The sequence below is a fragment of the Hemicordylus capensis genome, chromosome 2, assembly GCF_027244095.1.
Source record: "Hemicordylus capensis ecotype Gifberg chromosome 2, rHemCap1.1.pri, whole genome shotgun sequence".
Lineage (NCBI taxonomy): Eukaryota > Metazoa > Chordata > Lepidosauria > Squamata > Cordylidae > Hemicordylus > Hemicordylus capensis.
In genome coordinates, this window is record NC_069658.1 from 216658606 (window position 1) to 216684950 (window position 26345).

A 26345-nucleotide genomic window follows, 5' to 3' on the forward strand; every position below is an offset into this window, starting at 1 on the left:
AGATGGACCTCTCCAGCAGATCTCAGAACTTGGAGCCTTCTGCAGGCAAGCAGGCAGGTGCTCTTCCCAGAACGGCCCCATCCCCTGAGGGGAATATCTTACAGTGTTCACATGTAGTCTCCCACTCTGATGCAAACCAGGGTGGGCCCTGCTTAGCAAAGGGGACATTTCTTGCTTGCTATCACAAAACCAGCTGTGAAGACAAGCCGCTGCCAGTCTGGGTAGGCAATACTGAGCTAGAAAGACCAATAGTCTGACTCGGTAGAAGGCAGCTTCCTATGTTCCTTTGAGATCAGCATCAGTGGCTCACTGCCACGTGTCTGCATGGATTTACTCCTGAAATGCGGCTACTGCTACATGTTGGGAGTGCTGGCAACTTTCCATGGCCTGGAGACTGGTAAAAAGCCAGCCACATCAAGAGAGTGTTGCCCGGGCAGCAGACAAGCACCTTCCGAGGTGCCTGAAGCCAATTTCAAGTTCTCCTCCTACCTCTCTAAAGTGATTTGCTCAACATCAATAACCTGGAGGTAGAGTGGGGCTGAATCACAGAATTTAGAGTGGGAAGGGTCCTTGGAGCTCTTCTAGTCCATTCCTTGCTCAGTGTAGGAAACTGCGGCAGTGTCTCTGATGGATGGTCATCCTGCTTCTGTTTGGAAATCTCCACATAAACACAGCCATTGCATGAGGCAGGCTGTTCCACTGCCTGAAGCAAAGTGAAGTGAACCCTTCACTTATATGCTATGTAAGAAGATTTTGCCCACAAAAGGGCTGGCAAACAGCTCTTATAGTGAGGAAATGCTGCCTAATGTACAGCCTAATTCTGCTCCCCTGTAATTGCAACCCCATGGTTCTAGTCCTCAGGAGCAACAGAGAACAAGACTGCTCTTTCTTCTATGTGGCAGCCCTTTCGAGATTTGAAGATGGTTCTCACATCTGCTCGTTTGGCCAGCGAGGTGGCCAAGGTTCCAAATCCCCTCCCTGGCATCTCCAAGATAGGGCTGAGAGAAATTCCTGCCTGCAACCTTGAAGAAGCTGCTGCCAGTCTGTGAAGACAATACTGCGTGAGATAGACCAATGGTCTGACTCAGTATATGGCAGCTTCCTATTCTTCCCATGTCTCTGGGTCATCTCGGAGAGACCATATTACTCTTGTATTGAAAGAGCTACACTGGCTGCCCATAAGCTTCCGGGCAAGATACAAGTTGCTGGTTATAAGCTATAAAGCTGTAAATGGCTTGGGCCCTGGATATTTAAGAGAACCTCTTCTTCGCCATGAGCCCCATCGCCCGTAGAGATCATCTGGAGATTCATTGTCTGCCGTTGCCACTGGCTCATCTGGTGGCTACGCAGGGATGGGTCTTCTCTGTTGCTGCCGCGAGGCTTCGGAATGCCCTCCCTGCTGTGACATAAGAGTTTTCCCATCTCTGACAACTTTTTAAAAGGCAGTTAAGACACATTTGTTCACTCAGGCTTTTAATTAATGATTTTAAATTATTTTAATGTTCTAATGTTTTATTTTTATTTTTATTTTTATTGTTTTATTGTAAACCACCCAGAGACATAGGTTTTGGCCGGTATATAAATATGTTGACTGAAAAGAACGAATAAATAAATAAAACTCTGGTAGGACTGCAGTTCAGCGTTCAGACATAACGCTGACACCTTCGAACCTCAGGTAGGAGCGGCGAAGCTCACAACAAACAGAAAGTTCAAACTGGGGTTTCGGGAGGGAGACCTCGGATCGCTTTTGTATCCGAACCTTGTATTTGGACATACAACCTCCGGTCCCTTCAACTACGGTTTCCAGTTATGTGTGAATGGGACCAATCTCTCCAAACTGGGCAACAAAATGGCAGATGCGGTTCAATGATAGCAAGTGTAAAGTGAAGCACATTGGGGCAAAAAACCCCAAATTCACATATATGCTGATGGTGTCTGTGGAGCGGTGACTGACCAGGAGTGGGATCTTGGGGTTGTGATGGACAACTCATTGAAAGTGTCAACATAATGTGTGGCAGCTGTGGAAAAGGCCAATTCCATACTTGGAATCATTAGGAAGGGGATCGAAAATAAAACTGGTCATGCAGGTGAACCCTGTTGTCTGTGGGGGTTCCGTTCCACGGGGGAACCGTGTATATCAGACCCACAGATAGTGGGGCATTGCAGCAGTCTGGATGGAGGAGGGTTAGATTCCTGGAGGCTGAGAAAAAGAGCAAAAAGGGGGCAAAAAATGGGGGCATAAAGGTAAAGTGTGCCATCAAGTCAATTTCGACTCCTGGCGCCCAAAAAGCCCTGTGGTTGTCTTTGGTAGAATACAGGAGGGGTTTACCATTGCCTCATCCCATGCAGTATGAGATGATGCCTTTCAGCATTTTCCTATATCGCTGCAGCCCGATATAGGTGTTTCCCATAGTCAGGGAAACATACCAGCGGGGAGTCGAACCGGCAACCTTCTGCTTATTAGTCAAGCATTCAGATCACTAAATAAAGTGCCCTACCAATCTCAAGCCTTCCAGGAATGCCCCCCCTTCCCCCGCAAGTTGCAAATTGGTCATTTCCCCATGAAAAATCACGGGGGAAATGTTTATTTGTGTGTGTGTGTTTAATGAGCCACAAAATGGCTCTCCTTCACAAAATGGCAGCTGGAAATAACCTCTGAGGTCATTTCTGGCCACCTAGGAGGAACTGCAGGTACATGGGTTTTAACCTGTTTGTATCCATGTATAACTAGGATGGGTGATAATTAAGCATCCGTGGGTATGTGGGACCATGACTAGCAGTACCGTATATAGCAAGGTCCACCTGCATCATAATGTCCTTATAATAATCTAAGGTGCGGCCACATTTGGAGTACTGTATACAGTTCTGGTCTCTGTATCTTAAGGAGGACATTGTAGAACTGGAAACGGTGCAGAAGAGGGCCACCAAGAAGATCAGGGGGCTGGAGCACCTTCCTTACAAGGTAAGCATCTGGGGCTTTTTAGTTTAGAAAAAATAAGTCTGAGGGTTGACGTGACAGAGGTCTATAAAATCGTGCATGGTGTGGAGAGAGTGGCTAGGGAGAAATCTTTCTCTCTCTCTCATAAAACTAGTACCAGTGTCATCCCATGAAACTGATTGCCAAGAAATTTCGGGCCGACAAAAGGAAGTACTTTTTCAAACAATGCATAATTAACCTATGGAATTCTCTGCCAGCAGATGTGGTGACAGCCACCAGTCTGGATGACTTTAAGAAGAGTTTAAATAAATGTGTGGAGGACAGGTCTATCAATGGCTACTAGTCTGATGGCTATAGGCCACCTCCTGCCACAGGGGCAAGATGCCTTTAAATACCAGTTGCAGGGGAGCAACCTGCCTTCTTAAAATGAGGAGTCCACAACAGCACGTAGCATTCTCAGTGAGGTCTGACCAGTGCAGACTAGACTGACCTTCCTGTGGGTTATGGTGACCAATGCTTGCACTTCACCATTCCAAATGTTTCCTTCCGTATCCAGCAATCAGTTTGTTGTGAGCGTTAGCAACATCCGTCCATGGGTTCCCCCAAGGGAAATCATTGTAATATACTTTGCTAATATTTTGTATCCAATTGTAAAAACAAAATTAAAACAGCAGGAGGGACCAACGCAGAGCTCTTCAAGCGGGAAGCAATTAAGATAAAGCACATATTAGGTGAGACACAATTTGATGGCGCTCACTTAAGCCCTCGCCATGTTATTAATGCACTTTCCCCCGGCACAAGACAGATTTTGGCATGCTGCTTCTCTCCGCCCCCCGCCCACCCACACTAGCCGAGCTAATCTGAACTTTCCTGCTCCGAGTCCAAAGACAGTATGCAGACGTTCACTTCTCCCAGGAAGACTTGGTGGGCAGTTCAAAAATGTAGGAAAAGCCTGGCTGGATCAGCCCAGCATCCTAGTACAGCCATAGTATTTTAGAGTTGGAAGGGACCTTTGAGGTCCTCTAGTCCAGCCCCCTGCTTAGTACAGGAATCGGCTACAGCACCCCTGACAGGTGGGCCATCCAGCCTGTGTTTCAAAACCTCCAGCAATGGAGAGCCCACTCTGCATGAGACAGACTGTGGCCACATTCTCATCAGGGGCAGAGCCATCATTGGGTAAACGGGTTCAAACAACTCGGGCCGCCGTCTATCAGGGGCCACGCCTGGTGGCCCCGACACCCCCCTCACATCTGATGTCAGATGCTGGGGGGATTATTTTGCTCCCAAACGGGGCCGCATGGAGGGAGATTGACCTGCGCTGCATTGGCAGAATGGTCGGAACGGCTCTCCCTGCCTTTAAAGGCAAGGAGAGTCGCTCTGGCCCACACTGCCCAATGCAGCGTGGGCCGATCTCCCTTCAAAACTGGGCCACGTGGCCCCATTTGGGAGGGAGGCCACACCCCCTACATCTGATGTCAGGGGCAGTGTCAGGGGGCCATGGATGAACACAGGCCACCTCCAGCCTCACTCCATGCCTGTTTCTCATGTAACGTGGAACTGTGGGTCGAATGGACCTGTGGTTCTGCTCCCCACCCCCCACTCTCCCATCCATATTCAGATGTTCAGAAGAGCAGCCTTTCTGCAGTCAGCAAGATTGCAGAGAGGAGTGAGAACTGGCTGTGTGTGCTTCCTTCTTGCATGAAGGACAACCTGCACAGCCAATCAGGGATGGAGGGAGGGAGGAGCTTCCTCCCTCAACTCCTGGACGGCTGAATGCGGCCTCCTGTGCTGCATTCCAATGGAACGGAGGCTCCGTTTACCCTCCAGAGTTGGACCGGAGTTGGCTGGGTTCGGACGTAATGGTAAGGAAACCGTAGGTCCCCCCGACTCCGGCTTCGCCTTACGTGTGAATGCAGCCTGTTCCACTGTCCAACAGCTTTAACAGAAATCCCTCCGAATGTCTTGCCTGAATCTGCTTCCTTGTCATTCATAAACTCCAAGTATTTCACAGTTGGAAGGTGCCTTGGAGGTCTTCTAGTCCAGCCCGCTGCTCAATAAAGGAATCTTCTACAACACCCCTGACAGGTAGCCTCTGTTTCGAAGCCTCCAGCAATGGAGTGCCCACCACTGCATGAGGCACACTGTTGTCCAACAGCTTTTAACAATTAGAACTTCCTCCCAATCTCTTGCCTGAATCTGCTTCCTTGTTGTTCATAAAGTCCTTCCTCCCAGAGGCCCACAATTTTAACCAAGGATAGTGGCTAGAAAGTAAGCTCTGTCCCTGCCCAGTCGGTGGAGCACCTGACTGTGCCAGTCCGACACAAATGCCAGGTTCGTTGTGGCTCCTGCTGCTGCTGGCTCCCTGTGGGCTAGCAAAATCACCCCCACAGACCAGATCCAGCCTCTGGGCCTTACGCTGTGCAGACCTGGTCTACACTGATTGGCAGCAGCTGCCCAAGGCTGCAGGCAGCCGTCCTTCCCACCCCTACTTGGAGATGCTGTCAGGGACTGAACCGGGGACCTTCTGCATGGAAGCAGAAGCTCTGCCACTGAACCATGGCCCCATCCTCTAAGGGAAATATCTTACAGCAGACCACGTTCACATGTAGTCACCCATCCAAAGACAAACCAACACACACACAGGGGATAATTCATGTTTGCTCCTGCAAGATCGGCTCTCCACCCCAGTCTGTAGAATCCGAGAGTTGGGGGTCTTGGAGGCCATCTAGTAGGGATGTGCGAACCGGCTCAACCTCGAGCCGGCTCGACAGCAAACCGGCCTGGTTCAAGGGCTCGGCCTCGAGCCAGACTAGGCCTGGTTCAGTTCAGTTCGGCTCGAGGTTGTGCTCAACCCCCTCAGCCCGGTTCGGGCCCGGTTTGGGGTACCAGGGTCATTCAGTTGGCGGAGAGGGGGGGGGCTGGTGGACTTACTGCCACCAAGGGCCTCTGAGGCCTCGAGGGTGCTGCTGCAGCCGTGGGGGGGTGGGGGGGTTCTGTCGGTTCCCCTTCCCTCCGCCAGCCTCCCCTGAGGCCAGTTCAGCATTTATTTATTTATTTACTTACTTATTTATTTGTTGGATTTATATACCGCCCTTCCAAAATGGCTCAGGAAGTGGCCATTTTGGAGGCTGCTGTGCATGCACGTGGGCCATTTGCATTGCTAGACTCGGTCACACAAATGGCCTGCATGCATGCATAGTGGCTTCTAAAATGGCCACCACATGCTCAGAGAGCCCTGAAACGGAGCGAACCGGCCTGGTGGGGAGGCTGGCGGTGGGAGGGGGAATCCACTGGAGAGAGACACACACACACGGCCGCAGCAGCACCCCTGAGGTCACGGGGGCCTTTGGTGGTAGTAAGTCCGCTCCCCCCCCCCAAATAATTGAATGTACCTCGCATCGAACATGCCCGGTCTGGTTCGAGTCCGGTTCGGACTTGAACCGAACCAGGCAAACAGGTTTTGTGCCCATCCCTACCATCTAGTCCAACCCCCTGCTGGATGCAAGGCGGCAGCACAGAAAGGGGCGCTCCTGCTTCCAAGGTTGGGATCCAGATTACTGAGATAACAGACGTGAAGGTTCTTCCAGCACTTGAACTGTCGAGCTGTTTCCATCTGGACCAGTGCTCAGACGTTCCATCTGCTCAATAGAGGGGTAGGATATTATGTGGCATTGATCCCGAGTCAATGCCATCGAATCAGAATATCGACGCTTCAGAGCGGGGGCTCGTTTCGAATCGCAGCCCGCATTCCCAAAGCAAGGGCCAGGTTTCTAATTAATGAGCAGGATATTTTCCCCTTTAAAACCAAAACCCAAAAAAACAATTAACCTTCATGTAACCGCCCCCCCCCCCAGCAAACAGGGACCCCTTTCAGGAGCAAGGTAGGAAGAATGGAGGCAGGCAGGTGCTTGGGGGATGCGATGGCAGATACATTAACCTCTCACATTTAGGAGAGGAGAGAGCTGATAAAAGGAAAATTCCTAGATGCTTCTTGATTTTCCTGTTAGCGGAGCGATTAACATGCTTGGCGTTCCCATTATAATTAGAGCCCTCTTCAAATATTCATGTGCTAGAAGTTGGGGTATTTATACAGGGTCTGCATTTATATTTGATGAGGTCTGTCAACAAGGGTCTGGCTTGAGCTCCTCTCTCTTTTCTCCCTTGCGTTCTTTCATTCCCCCCACCTCCTTTCCAGCCGTGCACATAAAACAGAACAATTAGCTCGCTCTTATGGTTATTCCCTGTAGAAAGACACTTAATGTTGCGTTCGCCGTTGTCGATCAGCAAGAAGGAGGGGGTACATCTTTGTTCACAGCAAAAAAGGAAGAAAGAAAGAATATATTATTGTCTGGGGGGGTGAGACAGGCAACACGGCTTCTTTTATGAATGCGTAATACAAAAGGCTACAGGAGGATTACGACTGAGGCACACCAAAAAAACAAACCCCAGATTCCTCAAAGAGAAATGGAACAGTGCACAAGAATATTCTGAATTTTTAAAATGTTAATTTATTTATTTTAAGGACAACATTTCTGCCTCAACAGAAGAAGAGGATCTGAAAAGATGATTTCATGAAGCCAAAGAAGAAATCTTTCTTAAAACCATCTGAAATCCTTTTCAAATCACAAAGGCCGCAAGCAAGAGCGTTTTCTCTTTTAATTTTATGAAAAATAGGCAGCCGTCGAGAGATCATTTTGCTGTGGTTACACAAGTATTTGCTGGAATCTCTGTATGTCACCACGAACATACAATTCACACCACCAAGTGCCAAGTACAACGATAGCACGTATTACAATTTATTTGAGATTGTTCCAAAACAATGCACCCAGTTTTGTGATACAAGTTAACAGCTCTTTGGGCAAACTAAGGAATTCTCTGTGTTAACATTTTACCTGCATCAGAGACCAAATGGATGTTCTTCGCCTCAGCAGTTGTGGACGTCATGGTGTTAAATATTCCCTTCTGGTTGAAACAAATGAAAGCAGTCCAGAAATGTGGTTGCCAAAGGCTAAAGCATGCCCAAAAAATCTTGGGAGCTGGGAAAGAAAATGGAAATGGCATCCCATCTGGCCTTTTTAACCCTCAACATATGCCATGAAATGAAAACAATTGTTGCTATCATGGGGAGGCGAACTGCTCTTGTGGCAGCAAGCATGAATTGTCCCCTTTGCCAAGCAGGGTCCATCCTGGTTTACATTTGAATGGGAGACTACATGTGAGCACTGTAAGATATTCCCCTTAAGGGATGGGGCCGCTTTAGGAAGAGCACCTGCCTGCTTGCAGGGTGAAGGTTCCAAGTTCCCTCCCTGGCAGCATCTCCAAGATAGGGCTGAGAGAGACTCCAGCCTGCAACCTTCGAGAAGCCACTGCCAGTCTGTGCAGACAGTACTGAGCTAGATGGACCAATGGAAGAAGGCTATCCTGTGTTCTGAAGGATATCTATGCATCCCATACCTCCACATTGTGCAGACTTCTGTTCTGCAGGTCTTTCACTATTACTTCTGTGTTGTGCCTTGCACCAAACAGTTCATATTTATACTCCAAAGATGCAAACTTGGCACATCCTAGGGTTGCCCCCAGCAATATGCTTCTGGCAGGTTGACGGTGGGGCTTTTGCAGGAGAATGTCTCAGTGCATCATTCCTCCATGGGTCAGTGCAATCTATCTCCCTCTGTCACCTTTGAAGATGTCCCAAATCAGTAGGCTGTCCGCCCAATGAGGCAGACACCTCTTCTTGCCTTGTAGTTAAACCCTTGTACCACCTTCCATAAGTTTATAGGGTGGGGGGGAATCTTTGTGAGTGGCCCATCACAATATCCTGTGACAATGAGTTCCGCAGGCTAATTTTATTTAATTTATGAATTTATTTAAAATATTCCGCTACCACCCCAAACCTGCATCTCTGGGAGGTTTACAATTTAAAAACAAACAAACAAACAAACAAACAAACAAACAAACAAACAAAAACCCTGTTAGCCGTGAAGAAGATATTTCCTTTTGTCTATCCTGCCCCATGTAAATTGATTTTTCTGGATAAACCTTGCCCTTTTCAGAAGTTACATTCAATCTGTGTGCAGCTCATCATCTATATCAGGGCTGTACAATTTTGGCCCTCCAGATGTTGCTGGACTACAACTCCTATCATCCTCAGCCACAGTGGCCAGCAGTCAGGGACAATGGGCATTGTACTCCAACAGCAGCTGAAAGGTCAAAGTTCTGCAGCCATGATCTATACGTTCCCAAAGGGTCCCTGTGTTGAATTTCCAATTGAACACACGCACAGTCATGAAAGCCCATTGTGAATGTAATGTGAGAGCTACCCTTCCAGCTTGCGGCATTTGGAGTGGATTATTTCCCCTGAGTTCTCTGTCTCCACAATATACTTGTGATTTTCTAAACCTCCACCGCTACCTCCCCTGATCACTAGCCTTGTCATCTGGAAAGCCCCAATGCTTTACATCTTCTTCTTCTTCTTTTTGCAAAATAGATTACTCCCTGCACAGAATATGATGCATCAGAGGCTGGCATGGAAGGTGGCACAGCCTCCGCATTACCTCCCTGGCTTACTTTATCTTTGCTCGGCTGGGTGCATCTTGCTGCAGGCACTGACGTCTCTTCATAAATCATCATTTCCCACTTTTCCCTGTTATGAGCATCCTTGTCCGATGTGTCACCAGAGATGACATAGTTCCAAGGTTGCTGTCTACTATCCACGCCCCCCCCCCCACTCCCGAAAAAAAGAAAAGAAAATCTTCCTACGGCTCATGAATGGCCGCTGTGAAAAATATCCTCATCAAGCTTCGGATCAGAGCAGGCAGCTTCCTTGGTGCTGGTGTGTTCACAGGTTCCAGGTGAGTGTCTATGAGTTTTGCCACCTCTTCTCTTTTCTAAAATCCAGACACCTCAGGCCAAGTGTCCCGGGCATGTGCAGAGTGTCCTTCCCCTGAATGAAGAAACTTTTTTTAAAAAAAGTATTGAAAGGAAAATTTCTTTTATGTTTGCCTTTATTTAGAAAAACAAATCTGGAGGTTTTAATGCCTTGATCGGGTGCAAGAAATTGGAAACATATTTAGCATGCCCAGATGGAGACTAAGACTGGCCTGGAGTCGCCAGTGGGGATGTGCTAGAGCTGTGGTTCGAGCAACGATTCGAGCAGCTGGTTGGAAGGGGGAGTGGGAGATTTAAGAAAGAAGAGAGCAGGTCCTTACCTGCTCTCCACTGCCCCATGCAGCTTCCTGCTGGGGTGACGCTTGGCCATAAGCCTGTGTATGCACGGACACCATGTGCATGTTGGCGTAGTGCCGAGTGCTGCCCCATCTGGAAGCTGCACGGGGCAGTGGAAAGCCCGATCCCAACTCTCGAACTCGAACCACTGCACGAGCACATCCCTAGTCTCCAGGAATCACCATCCATCCCCAGGTGATTTGTGAAATCAAGTCTGGAGATTTCAAGGACTTAATCTGCTGGAAAACATTGGAAAACATAAATCTCCAGGAATAGTTTCAGTCGGAGTTGGCAACCCTGTGCTGATCCCTAAGACCACCTCCATGGCAATAGCCTTTGTGTGGTGAAGAGACACTCTTGGCCAAGAGGGAAGCGAGCTGGTCTTGTAGTAGCAAGAATGGATTGTCCCCTTGGTAAAACTGGGTCCACCCTGGTTTGCATTGGAATAGGAGACTACATGTCTGAGCACTGTAAGATATTATCCTGAGGGGATGGGGCTGCTCTGGGAAAGTACCTGCATGCTTGCATGCAGAAGGCTCCACGTTCCCTCCCTGGCATCTTCAAGACAGAGCCAAGAGAAACCCGTCTGCAACCCTGGAGAAGCCGCTGCCAGTCTGTGAAGACAATACTGAGCTAGATGGACCAATGGTCTGACTCAGTATATGGCAGCTTCTTATGTTTCTATGTTCCTGGGCCTGCTCCATCATTGCTTCCTGTCTCCCATCCTGTCCATCTGCCAAGGCAAGTCCCACCATGAACCTTGGAGGAGTATCATTCAGATAGGATAGGACTGCAATAAGCCTCTGTGTGTGTGTGTGTGTGTGTGTGTGTGTACGAGAAGGCCTCCATGGTCCCTTATGACTGACATTCTAGGATTCGGTGACTCATGGAAGGCAGTTTGCCAAGAGCCCCTTGTAACCATACACACAATCCAAATTCCCTGGGTGGTCATTTCTTGCATAGTCTACCTGCTGTTAGTATGGCTGGCAGATGCCTGTAATCATAGCTGCTGTAGAGTGGATAGAGAGAAATTCTTCTCCCTCTCACATAGCACTAGAACCAGGGGTCATCCCATGAAATTGATTGCCAGGAAATCTAGGACCAGCAAACGGAAGTATTTTTTCACACAGCACATAATCCACTTGTGGAATTCTCTGCCACAAGATGTGGTGGCAGCCAACAACCTGGATGGCTTTAAGAGGGATTTGGAGAACTTCATGGAGGAAAGAGGTCTGTCATCGGCTACTAGTCAGAAGTCTACAGGCCACCTCCAGCCTCAAAGGCAGGATGCCTCTGAGTACCAGTTGCAGGGGGGTCATAGCAGGAAAGAGGGCATCCCCTCAACTCCTGCCTGTGGCTTCCAGCAGCATCTGGTGGGCCACTGTGTGAAACAGGATGTTGGACTAGATGGGCCCCGGGCCCGATCCAGCAGGGCTATTCTTATGTTCTTATTTATTATTATTATTATTTATTTATTTATTCGATTTCTATACCGCCCTTCCAAAAATGGCTCAGGGTGGTTTACACAGAGAAATAACAAATAAATAAGATAAATAAAATGGATCCCTGTCCCCAAAGGGCTCACAATCTAAACAGAAACATAGATAGACAGCAGCAGTAACTGGAAGTACTGTGCTGGGGGTGGATAGGGCCAGTTACTCTCCCACTGCTAAATAAAGAGAATCACCACATTAAAAAGGTGCCTCTTTGCCCAGTTAGCAGGGGTTGCACTTAACACTGGGCAATGGTTACTGAGATGAATCTCAAGATGGTGGCTGCCACCAGATCCAGGATGTAGCCATGCTTTTGTCCCCAGACTCAGAAAAGTCCCTCAAGCATATCCCAGCTTAAGCAGAGCTCCTCCAGTGCTGACTGCTCCAATACTGGATCCAGTGCTTAGCAAATCAGGTAAGTCCTCTTTAAATAACAGAGCCTTCCCCTAGGAAGGGGCGGGACTGATCCACTCAACTATTAACTATTAGAACTGGTAATCGTCTCCAAACATCTGCCGGAGCAACATCCCTCTTATGTTGCTATACCCAGCCCTCTTGCAGTTCTGCTTGGAGCTATCCAGGGTCCTGATTGCTTCTTCCTTGGAGCTGCCCAAGGTCTGTGTCACTCCCAGATCCCTGTCAGAGCAGATGCTCCATCTTGGCCAGGAAGAGGATACCATTGCCTGTATGTATCCCCAGAAATTCTCCCCCCGTCATCCACTGATGGCACACTTGGGTTCCTATTATCAGTACAGCTCATGGAGGAGGAAAGATGTCCAGTTCTGCTTGTTCACTCTCTGCTGCCGAAGCTGAAAATTCCCAGCTAGTTCACCGCTCTTGTTGGAAAGGACCTGCAAGAAATGAGTGGATGCTGCAGCCTCTGAAATTGGCAGTTTGCCTTTCCTCCAGAAATATGTGTCATGTCTGGGCAGGCATGTGTGCCAGGAATACGGTCCATCAGGAGGAAGCAACAGGCCAGGAACCAAGACGTCAGCCCATAAAACAAGCAGAGTCAAAATACAATGGGCCAGAGGTCAGGAACCAGTCAGCCAGTCCATAAATTTTAATTGCTGAAATATGTTAATCTTTTTTATTGGTTGTTTTTTATTGTTTTGTAAACCGCCCAGGGAACTTGCGTTTTGCGGTATAAAAATATGCTAAATAAAAATAATAATAAATAATTAAAAAATCAGGTAGAGTCAAAGTACAACAACAACAACAAACTTTATTTGTTAGTACCCCATAACAAATTGTTCTCTGGGCATCTCATAACAGAGGATTGAAACATACAATGAAAACACATAAAACATTAAATCAAAGCAGACAAAAATTTGAAAAGAAAATACAAAATACAATACAAAGCAGCTTAAAAACTCTTTTTTACGTTAGTTAAAAATCAAATCAGATCTGAAAATCAGAATTTAAAAGGCCTGGGTGAACAAAAAGGTCTTTGCCTGGTGTCTAGAAGAACAAAACTTCACTGGGGAGGCTATTCCATAAATGGGGTGCAACCACCGAAAAGGCCCTCTCCCTGGTAGCCACCTGCCTCACCTCGTTTGGCAGGGGCACCTGGAGGAGGGCCTCTGAAGGTCCGGGTTGGGACATATGGGGCAAGGCGCTCTCTCAGGCAACCTGGTCCCAAGCCATTTAGGGCTTTAAAGGTTAAAACCAGAGCTTTGAATTGGGCCAAAAAACAGACTAGGAGCCAGTGCCGCTGACGAAGCACTGGTATAATATGCTCAAAACGTCCAGAGCCAATTAATAATCTTGCAGCCCTATTTTGTACCAACTGCAGTTTCCGGACTGTTTTCAAAGGCAGCCCCACGTACAATGCATTGCGGTAATCTAAGCGAGAGGTTACGAGAGCATAAGTAACTGGCCAAGCTATTTCTGTCTAGATAAGGTCGCAGTTGGTGTATCAGTCGAAGCGGAGAAAAGGTGCTTCGAGCCACAGATGCCACTTGAGCCTCTAGTGACAGTGCTGGTTCCACAGGCCAGAGGTCAGGAATCAGAAAGGAAGTCCGTTTGTCAGGAGTAGGTGAGGCCAAAGTCAGAACAGGCAAGAGGCAAGAACCAAAAAAATCAGTTGAGCAGAGCAGGCTATGTCAAATATGGATCCTGGGAACAAACAAGAGATCAAGAAAACCAATCAGTCTGGGCATGTTCATCGTGAAGTTGCTTCAGCAAAAGACCAAGACGAACCGAAGCCTTAACTAGAGGCAGGAGTGGGAGGAGAGCAGATCTATGGGAAGAGAGCTGGTCTTGTGGTCACAAGCATGAATTTCTGCTTTGCTAAGCAGGGCCCATCCTGGTTTGCATTTGAAAGGGTTAGGTTCCAAATTCCCTCCCGGGCATCTCCAAGATAGAACTGAGAGAGACACTCCTGCCTGCAACCTTGGCGAAGCCGCTGCAAGTCTGTGTAGACAATACTGAGCTAGATGAATCAATGGTCTGACTCAGTATAAGGCAGCTTCCTATGTTCCTATGAGTACAGCCTGCCCTCCACCCCGCCAAGCCTGGAAAGATGCAAGATGAAGGGGCCTGTTCTCCCACTGCTAGCTGTTACAGAGGTGGGGAACTGTGGATAGGGCCTCTGCCAGGGGCGTAACAAGGCTGGAGTGGGCCCGGAGACAAAATTTTAAAATGGGCCCCTCGCTGATACACACACACACACACACATACACACACACTTCATAAAATATAGTCATGTGACTTGCCTCTGGGGGGGCCCTCGAGGCGTGGGGGCCCCCAGGCAGCCGCCTCCCCTTGCCTGATAGTAGTTATGCCCCTGGCCTCTGCCTCCTTCTCTTAATCAGAAGATGGGGTGAGGGTGCGTTGAGGGGCTCAGGAGATACCAGAGGCCCTGGCAGAGAACCCACTTCATCTTGCAATTCCTTTGTGCTTTCCTCAGGACCAGACTCGACAAACGGGTTGACCTGTGGATAGGTGAATGGTTGGCCGATGAAGCTAAAGGCCACATATTGTCATAAGAACAGCCCTGCTGGATCAGGCCCAAGGAGGCCCATCTAGTCCAGCATCCTGTTTCACACAGTGGCCCACCAGATGCCTCTGGTGACCCCACAGGCCAGAGCTCAGGGCATGCCCTCTCTCCTGCTGCTACTCCCCTGGAACTGGGATTGAGAGGCATCTTGCCTCTGTCCACAGTCACTGGCCCTTTTTGGGAGGCAGATCAATTGGCCCGGCTGGATTTTGCTTCCAGATGGGGCCTTGCGGCCCTGTTTGGAATTGAAATAACACCCTCTGCATCTGATGTCAGATGCGGGGGGCGTGTCTAGGGCCGCACTCGCGGCCCCTGATTGGTGGCAGCCCGAGTTCTTTGAACCCATGAGCCCAATGGTGGTTCTGCCCCTGTTCTCTCCCACACTCTGAGCAAGGGAGAGAACACTCTGAGTGAGGGAGAGAACAAAGAAAATCGGGAGGGGTGAGCCAGGTGGCTCTCAGGAGCTGGGCGGCTCAGGTTCTTTGAACCTGTCTGCCCAATCATAGCTCCACCCCTGAGGATGCAGCTGTTAACCTCTCATGCAAAGGGGGGGAAACCCACCAATTAAAAACACATATTTTAAAAGAAGCTCTTTAATGTTTTATCTGCTGCTGATATCTGGAAGCTTCTTTAGTTTTTATAGCCCTCAGTTTTCAGCTTTTTATTAATTTCCCCCCCTTTAAAAATGTAATTTTAAATGTGGGTTTAGCCTGGTCTTTTAAATTTTTTAACTTTATCAGTCTTTTATTTTACACTGTATCTATTTTACTAATGTTGCGAACCGCCCTGAGCAGCAGTGTACAGGAGGAGTGGGGTATAAATATTTTAAACAAACAAACAAACAAACAAACAAACAAATATTAAATTCTGTAGCACTTTTCAGCTGTGTATGTGTTGTATGTCAAATAATGTTCTTTCTGTGGAATAACATTCCATGACCAGCCTTTACAGAGTGGGAGATGGCAGAGAGAGCTGAAATCTTTTTGTACATAGAAATGCCACTTCAAGGGGTGATTCTCTTTATTGAGCAAGGGGAGAGCAACCGGCCCTATCCATCCCCAGAACAGCATCCCTCCAGTGGCTGTTGCTGGTGTCTATCTTATGTTTCTTTTTTAGATTGTGAGCCCTATGTAAACCGCTCTGGGAAAGTTTGTTGAAAAGCGGAATAGAAATATTACTCATCGACATAATTATATTTTCCCAATTCAAGCTCACACCCACTTCCCAACTGCCTCACGGTTTGACTGGACCAAGTTGCCTGATGTCGCTTCTGGTGTAGTCCATTTCAACCTGAGAGGAATGTTAAAAATCAACAAGGAAAGAAAATATTCTTAAACGGCAAGGTGATCCTGAAAGACTCTCAAGCGTTGGGAAAGTCAGGCTCCCCAACCCCCCCCCCAAAAAAACCTGGTTCTACGTCCCAGGGGGGCGGGCTGTCAGTCCACACAGGCCAGAAGCAGACAGGGGTCAAGTCCAGAGGCAGCAACAAACATAGGAACATAGGAAACTGCCATATACTGAGTCAGACCATTGGTCCATCTAGCTCAGTATTGTCTTCACAGACTGGCAGCGGCTTCTCCAAGGTTGCAGGCAGGAATCTCTCTCAGCCTTATCTTGGAGAAGCCAGGGAGGGAACTTGGAACCTTCTGCTCTTCCCAGAGCGGCTTCATCCCCTGAGGGGAATACCTTGCAGTGCTCACACATCAAGTCTCCCATTCAGATGCAACCAGGGCAGACCCTGCTTAGCTATGGGGACAAGTCATGCTTGCTACCACAAGACCAGCTCTCCTCTTCATAAGGACCAGGGCGCTTTCCAGATTAGACCCTGCAAGGGGGTCACGTCGGATCACAGAAGTGTGCTTCCACACTTCCTGTGTTGTGACACCGCAGTCCCTACACAGACAGCAGGGTGCAGTTCACATTCCCAATGCCTTGTTTCGAATTTAATTGCTGCAATATAGAGCTAAGACATCGTATATCCAGCATAAATAAGTTGCTGTTTTTTCAGGTTGTTCGTTTCCGCAAGACTGCTCCTCCTGCTGTTTACGTTTCAAAAGTGACTTGCCTGAATGGAGGCATTTTGCTGCTGTTGAGCAGCTAGTTCGGAAAGCGTCCGGAAGGACCAGAAACGCAGTCAAAGCCAGTCATAGGTCAAATCCAGAGCAGCCATCAGCAGGGCTAAAACCAATGGGTGACAAGGAAGCAGATTCAGGCTAGATATGCAGAGGCATGTCCTGATGGTAAGAGACAGTGGAACAGTCTGCCTCATGGAGTGTTGGGCTCTCCTTTGCTAGAGGTTTTTGAACAGAGTCTGGATGGCCTCCTGTCAGGGGTGCTACACAAGTTTCCTGGACTGAGGAAGGGAAATCTCCAAGGTCTCTTCCAACTTTAATGATTCCCTACTAATGGCACAGCAGGGAAATGCTTGACTTTCAAGCAGAAGGTTGCCGGTTCGAATCCCCCGCTGGTATGTTTCCCAGATGATGGGAAACACCTATATTGGGCAGCTGCGATATAGGAAGATGCTGAAAGGCATCATCTCATACTGTGAGGGAGATGGCAATGGTCAACCCCTCCTGTATTCTACCAAAGACAACTACAGGGCTCTGTGGTCACCAGGAGTTGAAATCAACACACTTTACCTTCACTATCAGCAGTGGAGCAGTCTGCCTCATGCAGTGATGGGCCCTCCTTTGTTGGAGGAAGCAGACTGAGTCTAGACATTAGGAATGATTTCTTGACTGTAACAGCTGCTTGACTGTAACAGCTGTGGAACAGCCTGCCTCATGCAGTGGTGAGCTCTCCTTCGCTGGACGTTTCCAAACAGGCTGGACAGCCACCGGTCACAAACACTGTGGCAGTTTCCTGCACTGAGCAGGGGGTTGGACTAGATGACCTCCAGTGTCCCATCCGGCTCTAATGTTCTAGGTAGGAGAGGAGAGCTGGTCTTGTGGTAGCAAGCATGACTTGTCCCCATAGCTAAGCAGGGTCTGCCCTGGTTGCATATGAAAGGGAGACTAGAAGTGTGAGCACTGCAAGATATTCCCCTCAGGGGATGGAGCCGCTCTGGGAAGAGCAGAAGGTTCTAAGTTCCCTCCCTGGCGGCATCTCCAAGATAGGGCTGAGAGAGATTCCAGCCTGCAACCTTGGAGAAGCCGCTGCCAGTCTGTGAAGACAATGCTGAGCTAGATAGACCAAGGGTCTGACTCAGTATATGGCAGTTTCCTATGTTCCTATGTTTTATAAGGAAGCGGATTTTATTCATTCATTTATTTTATTTATTGTTGGATTTATAGACCGCCTTTCATTAAATACAATCTCAAGCCGGATTCAGGCTCATCAGGAGGAATTTCCCGAATGTAGGAGCTGTTGGGCAGTGAGACAGCCTGCCTCATGAAGTGGCGGGCTCTCCTTCGAGGGAAGTTTCCAACAGGCTGGACAGCCATCCGTCAAGGACACTGTGGCAGTTTCCTGCACTGGGCAGGGGGTTGGACTAGAAGACCTCCGGGGTCCCTTCCCACTCTATGATCCCACAATTCTATGAACTTTGATTCTTGCTCCAGGTTTCCTAATCCCCCGTTCTAGTCCTCTCCTCTCAACATCAACCATGCCACACCCCTCTCTCTCCCTCCTCCTTTCCCTTTCTTTCTTTCATCTCCCATCCTTTTGCCTTCTTCTTTTTTTAACCGTGCAGCTACCCACCTATCTGACTTCCCCCACTTCCTTCCTCTCTCTGCAGCAGGGGCCACTTGCAATTTCACACCTCAGGAGCGGCTGCTGGGCAGAGAAGCATGGAGGCACACTTGGGCTGTCTCACCAGTGGGGCCTGCCACCTCCCCCACCCCCTTCCCATTTTTAAGGACTGTGCAGAAAAGGAATGGGAGAGGGAGATCTGTCAGCTCTGCTCCTCTTCGCTCCTCTCCCCTCCCCGCTTTTTAATGCCTCCACACACACAACCAACTTTTTGGCCTCCTCGTCAATAACAGCCCCCCTCCCTAAAATCGAAGCTACAAAATGGCCATTAACTACACTACGGTTGGTGGGGGGGGGTGTTGTGAGGAAGAGGAGGGCCCCCGCCGAGAGTTTATCCTCCAGGGTTTAGTGTTAAGGCAGACGGTGGGGGGAGGGCAAATGACCCCCACAGTCCAATCAATACCGGATCCCTGCCCAGCCACCCCCCCCCCCCGCTGCATTGATTTGCCTTTGCAAATCGATTTCTCCAGCTCTCCTAAAGAGGAGAAGGAGAGACTGAGCCCAAAGACTGGAGGTCTAAGGAAAATGATAGCAAAGTGAAGTTACATTTGCCCCTAAATGTAGAAGCACAGTCCTCCCTCCTTGAAATACCATCTCTCTCTCTCTCTCTCCTCCCTCCCTCCCTCTCCCCCTCTAGAACATAGGAAGCTGCCATAGACTGAGTCAGACCATTGGTCTATCTAGCTCAGTATTGTCTTCACAGACTGGCAGCGGCTTCTCCAAGCTTGCAGGCAGGAATCTCTCTCAGCTAGTTTGTTGGTGTGTATATATACTAGTTTGTTGGTGTGTATATGTTGGTGTGTGTATGTATGTGTGTATATATATATATATATATATATATATATATATATATATACCAACCATATATATATATATATACACACACACACACACACACACACACACACACACCAACAAACTAGCTGAGAGAGATTATATATATATATATATATATATATATATATATATATATATACACACACACCAACAAACTAGCTGAGAGAGATTATATATATATATATATATATATATATATATATATATATATATAATATATATATATATATATATATATATATAAAAAATCTTGTCCTATTTTGGAGATGCTTCCAGGGAGGGAACTTGAGACCTCAGATGCTCTTCCCAGAGCGGCTCTATCCCCTAAGGGGAATATCTTACAGTGCTCTCACTTCTAGTCTCCCATTCATATCCAACCAGGGCAGACCCTGCTTAGCTAAAGGGACAAGTCATGCTTGCTACCACAAGACCAGCTCTCCCCCCCCACCTGTCTCATTTTGCTCTGCTTCCCCCCACTAGGGAATTTGACTTTCTCCCCCCTCTTCTCTCCTCTTCCTTCCTTCTTTCCCTTCTTCCCGACCACATTTCTAAATAGCACAGAGCCAAGTGGTTAGAGTGTTGGACTAGGACCAGGGAGACCCGAGTTCAAATCGCGATTCAGCCATGAAACTCACTGGGGCGACTCTGGGCCAGCCACTTCCCTCTCAGCCTAACCTACCCCACAGGGTTGTTGTGAGGAAAAACATAAACATGTACACTGCTCTGGGCTCCATGGAGAAAGGGTGTGATAGAAATATAAGAAATATCTACTACTACTAAGGATATTTATATACCACTCTTCAACCAAAGTTCTCAAAGCGGTTTATACAACAAAATACATAAAATAAGATGGTCTCCTGACCCCAAAGGGCTCACAACTTTAAAAAGAAACATAAGATATAAGCAATACCCACTGGAGGGATGCTGTGATGGGGCTGGATAGGGCCAGTTGCTCTCCCCCTGCTAAATATCAGCGAATCACCACTTTAAAAAGTGTCTCTTTGCTCAGTTAGCTGGATCTATCTATCTATCTATCTATCTATCTATCTATCTATCTATCTATCTATCAAGAATCCTTTCCTTTCTTCCTAATGTTTTTTTTTGGTGGGGGTCTAGGTGGACCCCTTTCGTACTCTGCCCTCCTAGTATCTATAGGAGGGGGAAAGAGAAAGCTGGTGAAACCGACTAGGGAAATATGTGGAAACAGTGTCCCCAGCCCCCACCTGATAGAAATTTCCTCCAGTATTAAAGGGAGCTTTCTCTCCCTTTAATACTGCAGAAAAAATATCAGTAACCATATCGATATGTGATAGAATATACCATCGTGACTTCAGTTTTTTCCTTTTAAAAGCAGGGGAGGGGATAGGGGACACTAGGATAGGTTAAAGAAAGGAAGTGGGTTTTAAAAGGGTGTTGTTTTTTTATGGGATGGTCAGGATTTTACATGCTTTCAAAATGCAGAGGGACAATATTTAAAAAAAAAATGAAAAGGGGGGGATGGATAATGATTCGTCCTCCATGATGCTGAAGGTCTCTTTAACCTTCCTCCCCTAACCCCCCCACCTCACTCCACCCCATACATAAACCCTGTACGGGAGGGTCGCTGGACAGCAAAACACCTCCAGACTCCAGAATCCTGTGCGATCAGCTCCTTCTGATCCCCACAGATCTTCATCTTCCTGCTTCCCAAATGTTCCCCTCCCCAAATTACACCCCTCCCAACAACATGTACATATTAGGGTTGAAGCATGCGATTTCCTAAGAAGTCCCTATCAGGGGAGAAAGAATCGCTATCAAAGAGGAGTCTGGTGTGTTTGCAATTTAGTCTTTCTTTTCTCTCTCTCTTTCTCATGCTCGCCTGCCTGTCTCTGCTTTGCAAGGGAGCTGTTGCTGTCTGGATGCTTGGTTGTGTGTGTGAGAGAGAGAGCGAGAGCGTGCGCACATTTTGGAAAGACATCTCTGGATAGCCCTTGTGGAAGGAGCTTTAAATATTTTTAATCCCCCCCCCAAAAAACCTCACCAAATCTCTTCCTTACTTCTTTTCTTCTCCCCTTCACTGTATCCCTCCCCTCTCCCTCCTTCCTTCCTTTCTGCACTGTATCTTTCTTTCTTTCTTTCTTCTCTGCCTGCCGCTTTCTTCTAACTCTCCCTTCCTTTCACTGCTCTCTCTCATATATACACACACATATAAAAGGCAAGGCTAGGCAGATAAAGTTTCTCCAGTCCAGCTTTTACAGATCTCCCTCAGAAAGGGGAGGAGAGAGAACAAGAGAAGGGAGGTTTGGTTGGCTGGAGGTCTTTTTAATTTCTTCCTTTTTTTCACCTTTCTAAAGAAAGATCTCTGGTCTCTTTTTGTGTGGGGCCTTTGCAACAGATCAATGGAGCACCCGCCTGAAAGTAGCAAATTATGGGATGGCGTGTGCCTGTCTGTCTCTCTCTTTCTTTCTCTCTGGAGTGGGACATGGTTTCTTTTTTGCCAGAGACTGCTGGATTAGACGTTGAATGCATCACCCTTTTGGGTTGTTATTATCTTGAGCAGCGGTGGAAAGAAACAGAAATCAGATTTTCCTGGGTTTGTTTTGCAAATGAAACTCTACAGGCGGTCAGATGCAAACAAAGAAGAAACAACCCTTTATTTCGATCTCCTCTCTAGATAAATTTCTCCTTGGCTTTTTCACCCTGAACTTTGCCCCCCAAAAGGAAAGCCGTAGATGGACCTGAGAGAGACAGATGGAGCTAAAACTAGTAGTGTATTGATTTTGGGAGGGATGGGGGTGGGTAGGGGCTTGTGTGATCTTTAAAGATATGTTTTAACCTAGAAAACCACCCCTGGATTAATTTTCCTTGGATTCTTGCAGAAGGAACAGGTAAAAAAAATTTTAAAAGCACCCCATATTTCCTTCCTCTTTCTCATTTTGTTTTTTAAAAAATACTTTTAAAAATATATTCAGAGTTCTAAATCCATGTTAGGGCTTGTATAAAAAAGGAATCTCATACGGAGCTTAAACATAAAGCTTTTGGAGCAGAGGAGAGAACTACCTTTTGCTCCAGACAAGGAAGTCTGCAAGCATTTATCTTATACGTTGAGTCTGAGCCTAGGCAAGTTTACTCTCAAGTAAACCCCACTGAGTTCAGTGGGGCTTCCTTCCCGGGAAGTCTCTCCATGAAGAATGCAATTGTGTTGCGACCTGCTCCCCTGCATGCTTACTCAGAAGCAAGCCCCACTGAGTTCAATAGAGCTTACTCCCAGGTAAGTGGGTGTGAGGTCTGTAGCCTTGAAAAGGGGTTGGGGGGGGATTTTGTGTCTGTGTCTTGCAGATCTAATAATTACATTTTCAAGTAGGACTGAAGGCAAAAGAAGAAAATATTCTTTTGGACTATTTCGTGGAAGGGGGGGACTTGTCTAAGACGGAGTGCAGAGGTGCAATTTTGTCCAAGGCATGTATAGAGATGCAGTTTTTGTATTTGGCAGGATTTGGGAATGCAAATCTCCAGAGGCACGTTTTAGCAATTAAATTCTCTATTGCAACTAAATGCTAATTAATCCGTTCCTAAGTCCCCCCCGCCCCCACAAACCGCCATCTAGACCTGGATAATAATACCTAAAAACTCACAAACTCAATCAACCGGCAAATTCTCCTGCAAAAGCCCTATTGAAATGGACAAGGCTTGCACCCAAGAACTTTCTGCAAATTGATAATAATAACTTGGCAGCCTTTCGCTCAACACGCTTGGCGAACGTTGCTTCGTTTTTAACCTTTGCAATATTCACGCAAGGCAGTCTGATGTTATTATCTCCATATATGCAGATGGGAGGTGGAGATAAGAGTGGCTTCACAGAATAATAGAATTTTAGCGTGGAAGGGGACCTTGGAGGTCATCTAGTACAACCCCCTGCTCAGTGCAGGAATCGGTTACAGCATCCCTGACAGGTGGCCGTCCAGCCTCTGTCGGAAAACCTTTAGCAAAAAAAAGCCCACCAGTGCATGAGGTAGACAGTTCCACCCTCCAACAGCTCTTGAAATTGCTCCTAATGTCTGTCCTGAATCTGCTGGCAATTTCATCCCCTTGGTTCTAGTCCTCAAGAGCAACAGAGAACACCCCTCCTCCTATGAGACAGGCCTTCAGATATCTGAAATCAGCTCCCATATCTCCCCTTTCTCCTCCAGGCTAGCGGGGGTGGGGGCAGGTACATGCTTCTGTTACCACTGCCATTTCCATGATGTGATAAACTGGCAAATTCTGGGCAGAGAGGGTTTTTAATTGGCTTGATGATCTTGGGCTGAGGTGGGTAACTGACATTCACCGCCTGACATTTCTGGTTTCCCGCTCATACTTACTTGCTGCCATTATGTGTGAAGCCTCCCATTGAATTATAAAATATTAGAGTGGGAAGGGACCCTAGAGGTCTTCTAGTCCAACCCCCTGCTTGGTGCTGGAATCTGCAGCCGCAGCTCTGACAGGTGGCAGCCCCGCCTCTGTTGGGAAACCTCCCACAACAACCTGACCTGCTTCAGGCCAACTGGGGAATTTATATCAGAGGGAAGATTCAACCCAGTGATGTCTTGGGTCATGTTTAAAAGGAATCTCCAAAGATGTGGAGCTTGACCAGCATCTGGTTCAGATAACGGTTGTCACTCATCTACAACAGCCTTGCAGGGCTGGCCAGCTCTGTTAACCCAGTTTGCAGGTGGGGTTGAGTGCTTTCTCTTGAGCTGTCTAGTGAGTTCATGATGATGCGTGATTCGCACTGGGGACCCTCAGCTTTGCAGCTGTCTCTTAAGCCACTGGGCAACTCCATCTCTCAGTTTTGTCTCTGATATTTGGGGTTTTCTTTTCCCCTACAGTCTGAGGAATTTATTTCTTGGACTGTTGTGGGGTGGGCACAGAGAAGGATTGCTCTTAAGATCTACCTACCCACTTCTGCACCAGACCATGTTCGTATTGCATTTGATGCTGGGTGAAATGCAAACCAAACAAGTCTGCAATTCAGCATATCCGAAGGTAATGTAAGAACAGACTTCTGGATTTCTATTTTTCTCTTTTCTTTGTAGCAAGTGTAGCAAAGGAAAAGACGGATGATTCCTAATTTGGATTATAAATCACGTTGACCCGTGAAGGATTATCCGGTTGCGGTTAGAGAATCCTTTTCTCTTCAGGCTTGGCTTGTCTTTGCCAAGAAGGATCAGTAGTCCAGAGGCTGTTGGTGTTGGATTAAAGGGGACAGATGGCCAAGTGGTTTAAGGATTATTTGAGTTTCGGGAGCAGGAAATCTCCCCCGCAGCCCCCCAAACCGGACTACACCGAGAGTGAGATCCTGAAGGCGTATCGTGCGCAGAAAAGCTTGGACTTCGAAGATCCTTATGAAGATGGTGATGGAAAACCTGAGACGGACCCCAGAGGGTCCCCAAACAAAGTGGCAACCTCCGGCAGCAATCCGGAGGGGAAGTACGACTCCCCAAAACACAGGCTTATCAAAGTGGAGGCCTCTGACCTGAACCGGAGCAAAGCTCTCTTGGCCACTGCTGCAGAGGAAGATCTAATTCAGCCCGATCAGGTAGGTCCTGGCCAAGCAACTGGAGGAGAGGGTGGTGAATCAGCAGCTAAAATATATCTCTTGCCCAAAGAGCTGGAGATGTTATAAACCTTATGGATGCATAGTCAGAACACCTGCAGGCAAAAGGAAGGTACAGTATGAAGGGGGGGGGTCCCTAAGGTGGCAACCCCTGCAAAACCTGCCTCAATGTAATTCAATGGAGCGGAATGTTCACAGACTCCGAGGGTAGTTAACCGACAATCAGGTGGGTGGAGCTAATGGAACTCAGTGGTGAAAAGGGAGGGGGGAAGGACTTAAACAAAAAGAGCAGGACATTTTTCAGCTTGAAGAATCTTCCCTCCAGACAGTCACAACCCCTTCTGCTTCAGAGGGGGAAAGGTACCTAAAACTTTCACCATGATCTTGCACAGGCGTAGGCAGCCCATGCACACCAGGGATATACTGTGACATTTTTTCATGGGTCCATACTCGTGCCAATTAATCTTCCCTTGTCCACACATTTGGCATTTGTGCTATTGTGCCATGCCACGGGACACATTCTGTGACTTGTGATCACCCCAGAGGTGTCACTCCTGCTCTGCAGTGTGGTTTTACCACCCTGAGAAAGCCCAGCAGCTCTTCACCGCTTCTTTTAAATGCAAAGTATCTAGTCCTCATGACTTTAGAGCTCATTGTCAGACAGGACAGTCAATGCCAAAGAGTTGGGGGTCTTCAAGGTGAGTGGAAAGACCACATTCCTCATGCGAACATTTCTGTGCAGGGTGTCTAAAGGTAGACTTAAGTCTGTTCACACAGACATGGACATCCCTTGATTCCCATGCACTGGATGGCTGCCATGGGTGTGTGGACCAATTCCATTCACAAGCCTTGCGCCTGCGGTAATCTAGCTAGGATCCTGGCAGTGAAAGGAATATCTGTTTTGTGATGCATGGATGCATGGGGTGCTGTCAAGTTGGTGTCGACTCTTAGCGACCACATAGATAGATTCTCTCCAGGATGATCTGTCTTCCATTTGGCCCTTAAGGTCTCTCTGTGATGCATTCATTGCTGTCGTCATCGAGTCCATCCTCCTTGTTGCTGGTCATCCTCTTCTTCTCTTGCCTTCAGCTTTCCCCAGCATGATGGGACTTCTCAAGGGAGCTGGATCTTCACATAATGTGTCCAAAGTATGATAGTTTGAGCCTGGTCACTTGTGCCTCGAGTGAAAATTCTGGCTTGATTTGTTCTGTTGATCCATAGAACAGGTCGGAACAGGAACCAGTGTGGTGTAGTGGTTAGAGCGCTGGACTTGGACCGGGAAGACCCGGGTTCGAATCCCCATTCAGCCATGAGACTTGCTGGGTGACTCTGGGCCAGTCACTTCTCTCTCAGCCTAACCTACTTCACAGGGTTGTTGTGAGGAGAAACTTAAGCATGTAGTACACCACTCTGGGCTCCTTGGAGGAAGAGCGGGATATAAAATGTAAATAACAATAATAACAACAACGTGCCCTTATTCTCCTAAGAGAAGATGAAGTTGCCTGTCACGGAGTCCGACCATGT

General features: G+C 47.7%; 1 protein-coding gene across 6 annotated transcripts in view; it reads left to right on the forward strand.

Annotated features, from left to right (window-relative positions):
- The first annotated feature begins 4783 nt into the window (after positions 1-4783).
- SHD (Src homology 2 domain containing transforming protein D) overlaps positions 4784-26345 on the forward strand; it is a 56701-nt gene continuing 35139 nt past the window's right edge. The window contains exons 1-2 of one of the 6 annotated variants that reach the window (XM_053292493.1): positions 4784-4800; positions 24301-24803. In XM_053292493.1, the coding sequence (XP_053148468.1) occupies positions 24474-24803 (330 nt within the window). In that variant the 5' untranslated portion in view covers positions 4784-4800; positions 24301-24473. Of the gene's footprint in view, positions 4801-9674; positions 9790-21226; positions 22497-24300; positions 24804-26345 lie in introns of those variants that run through there. The other 5 variants (XM_053292492.1, XM_053292494.1, XM_053292490.1 and 2 more) reach the window with 5 other exon arrangements.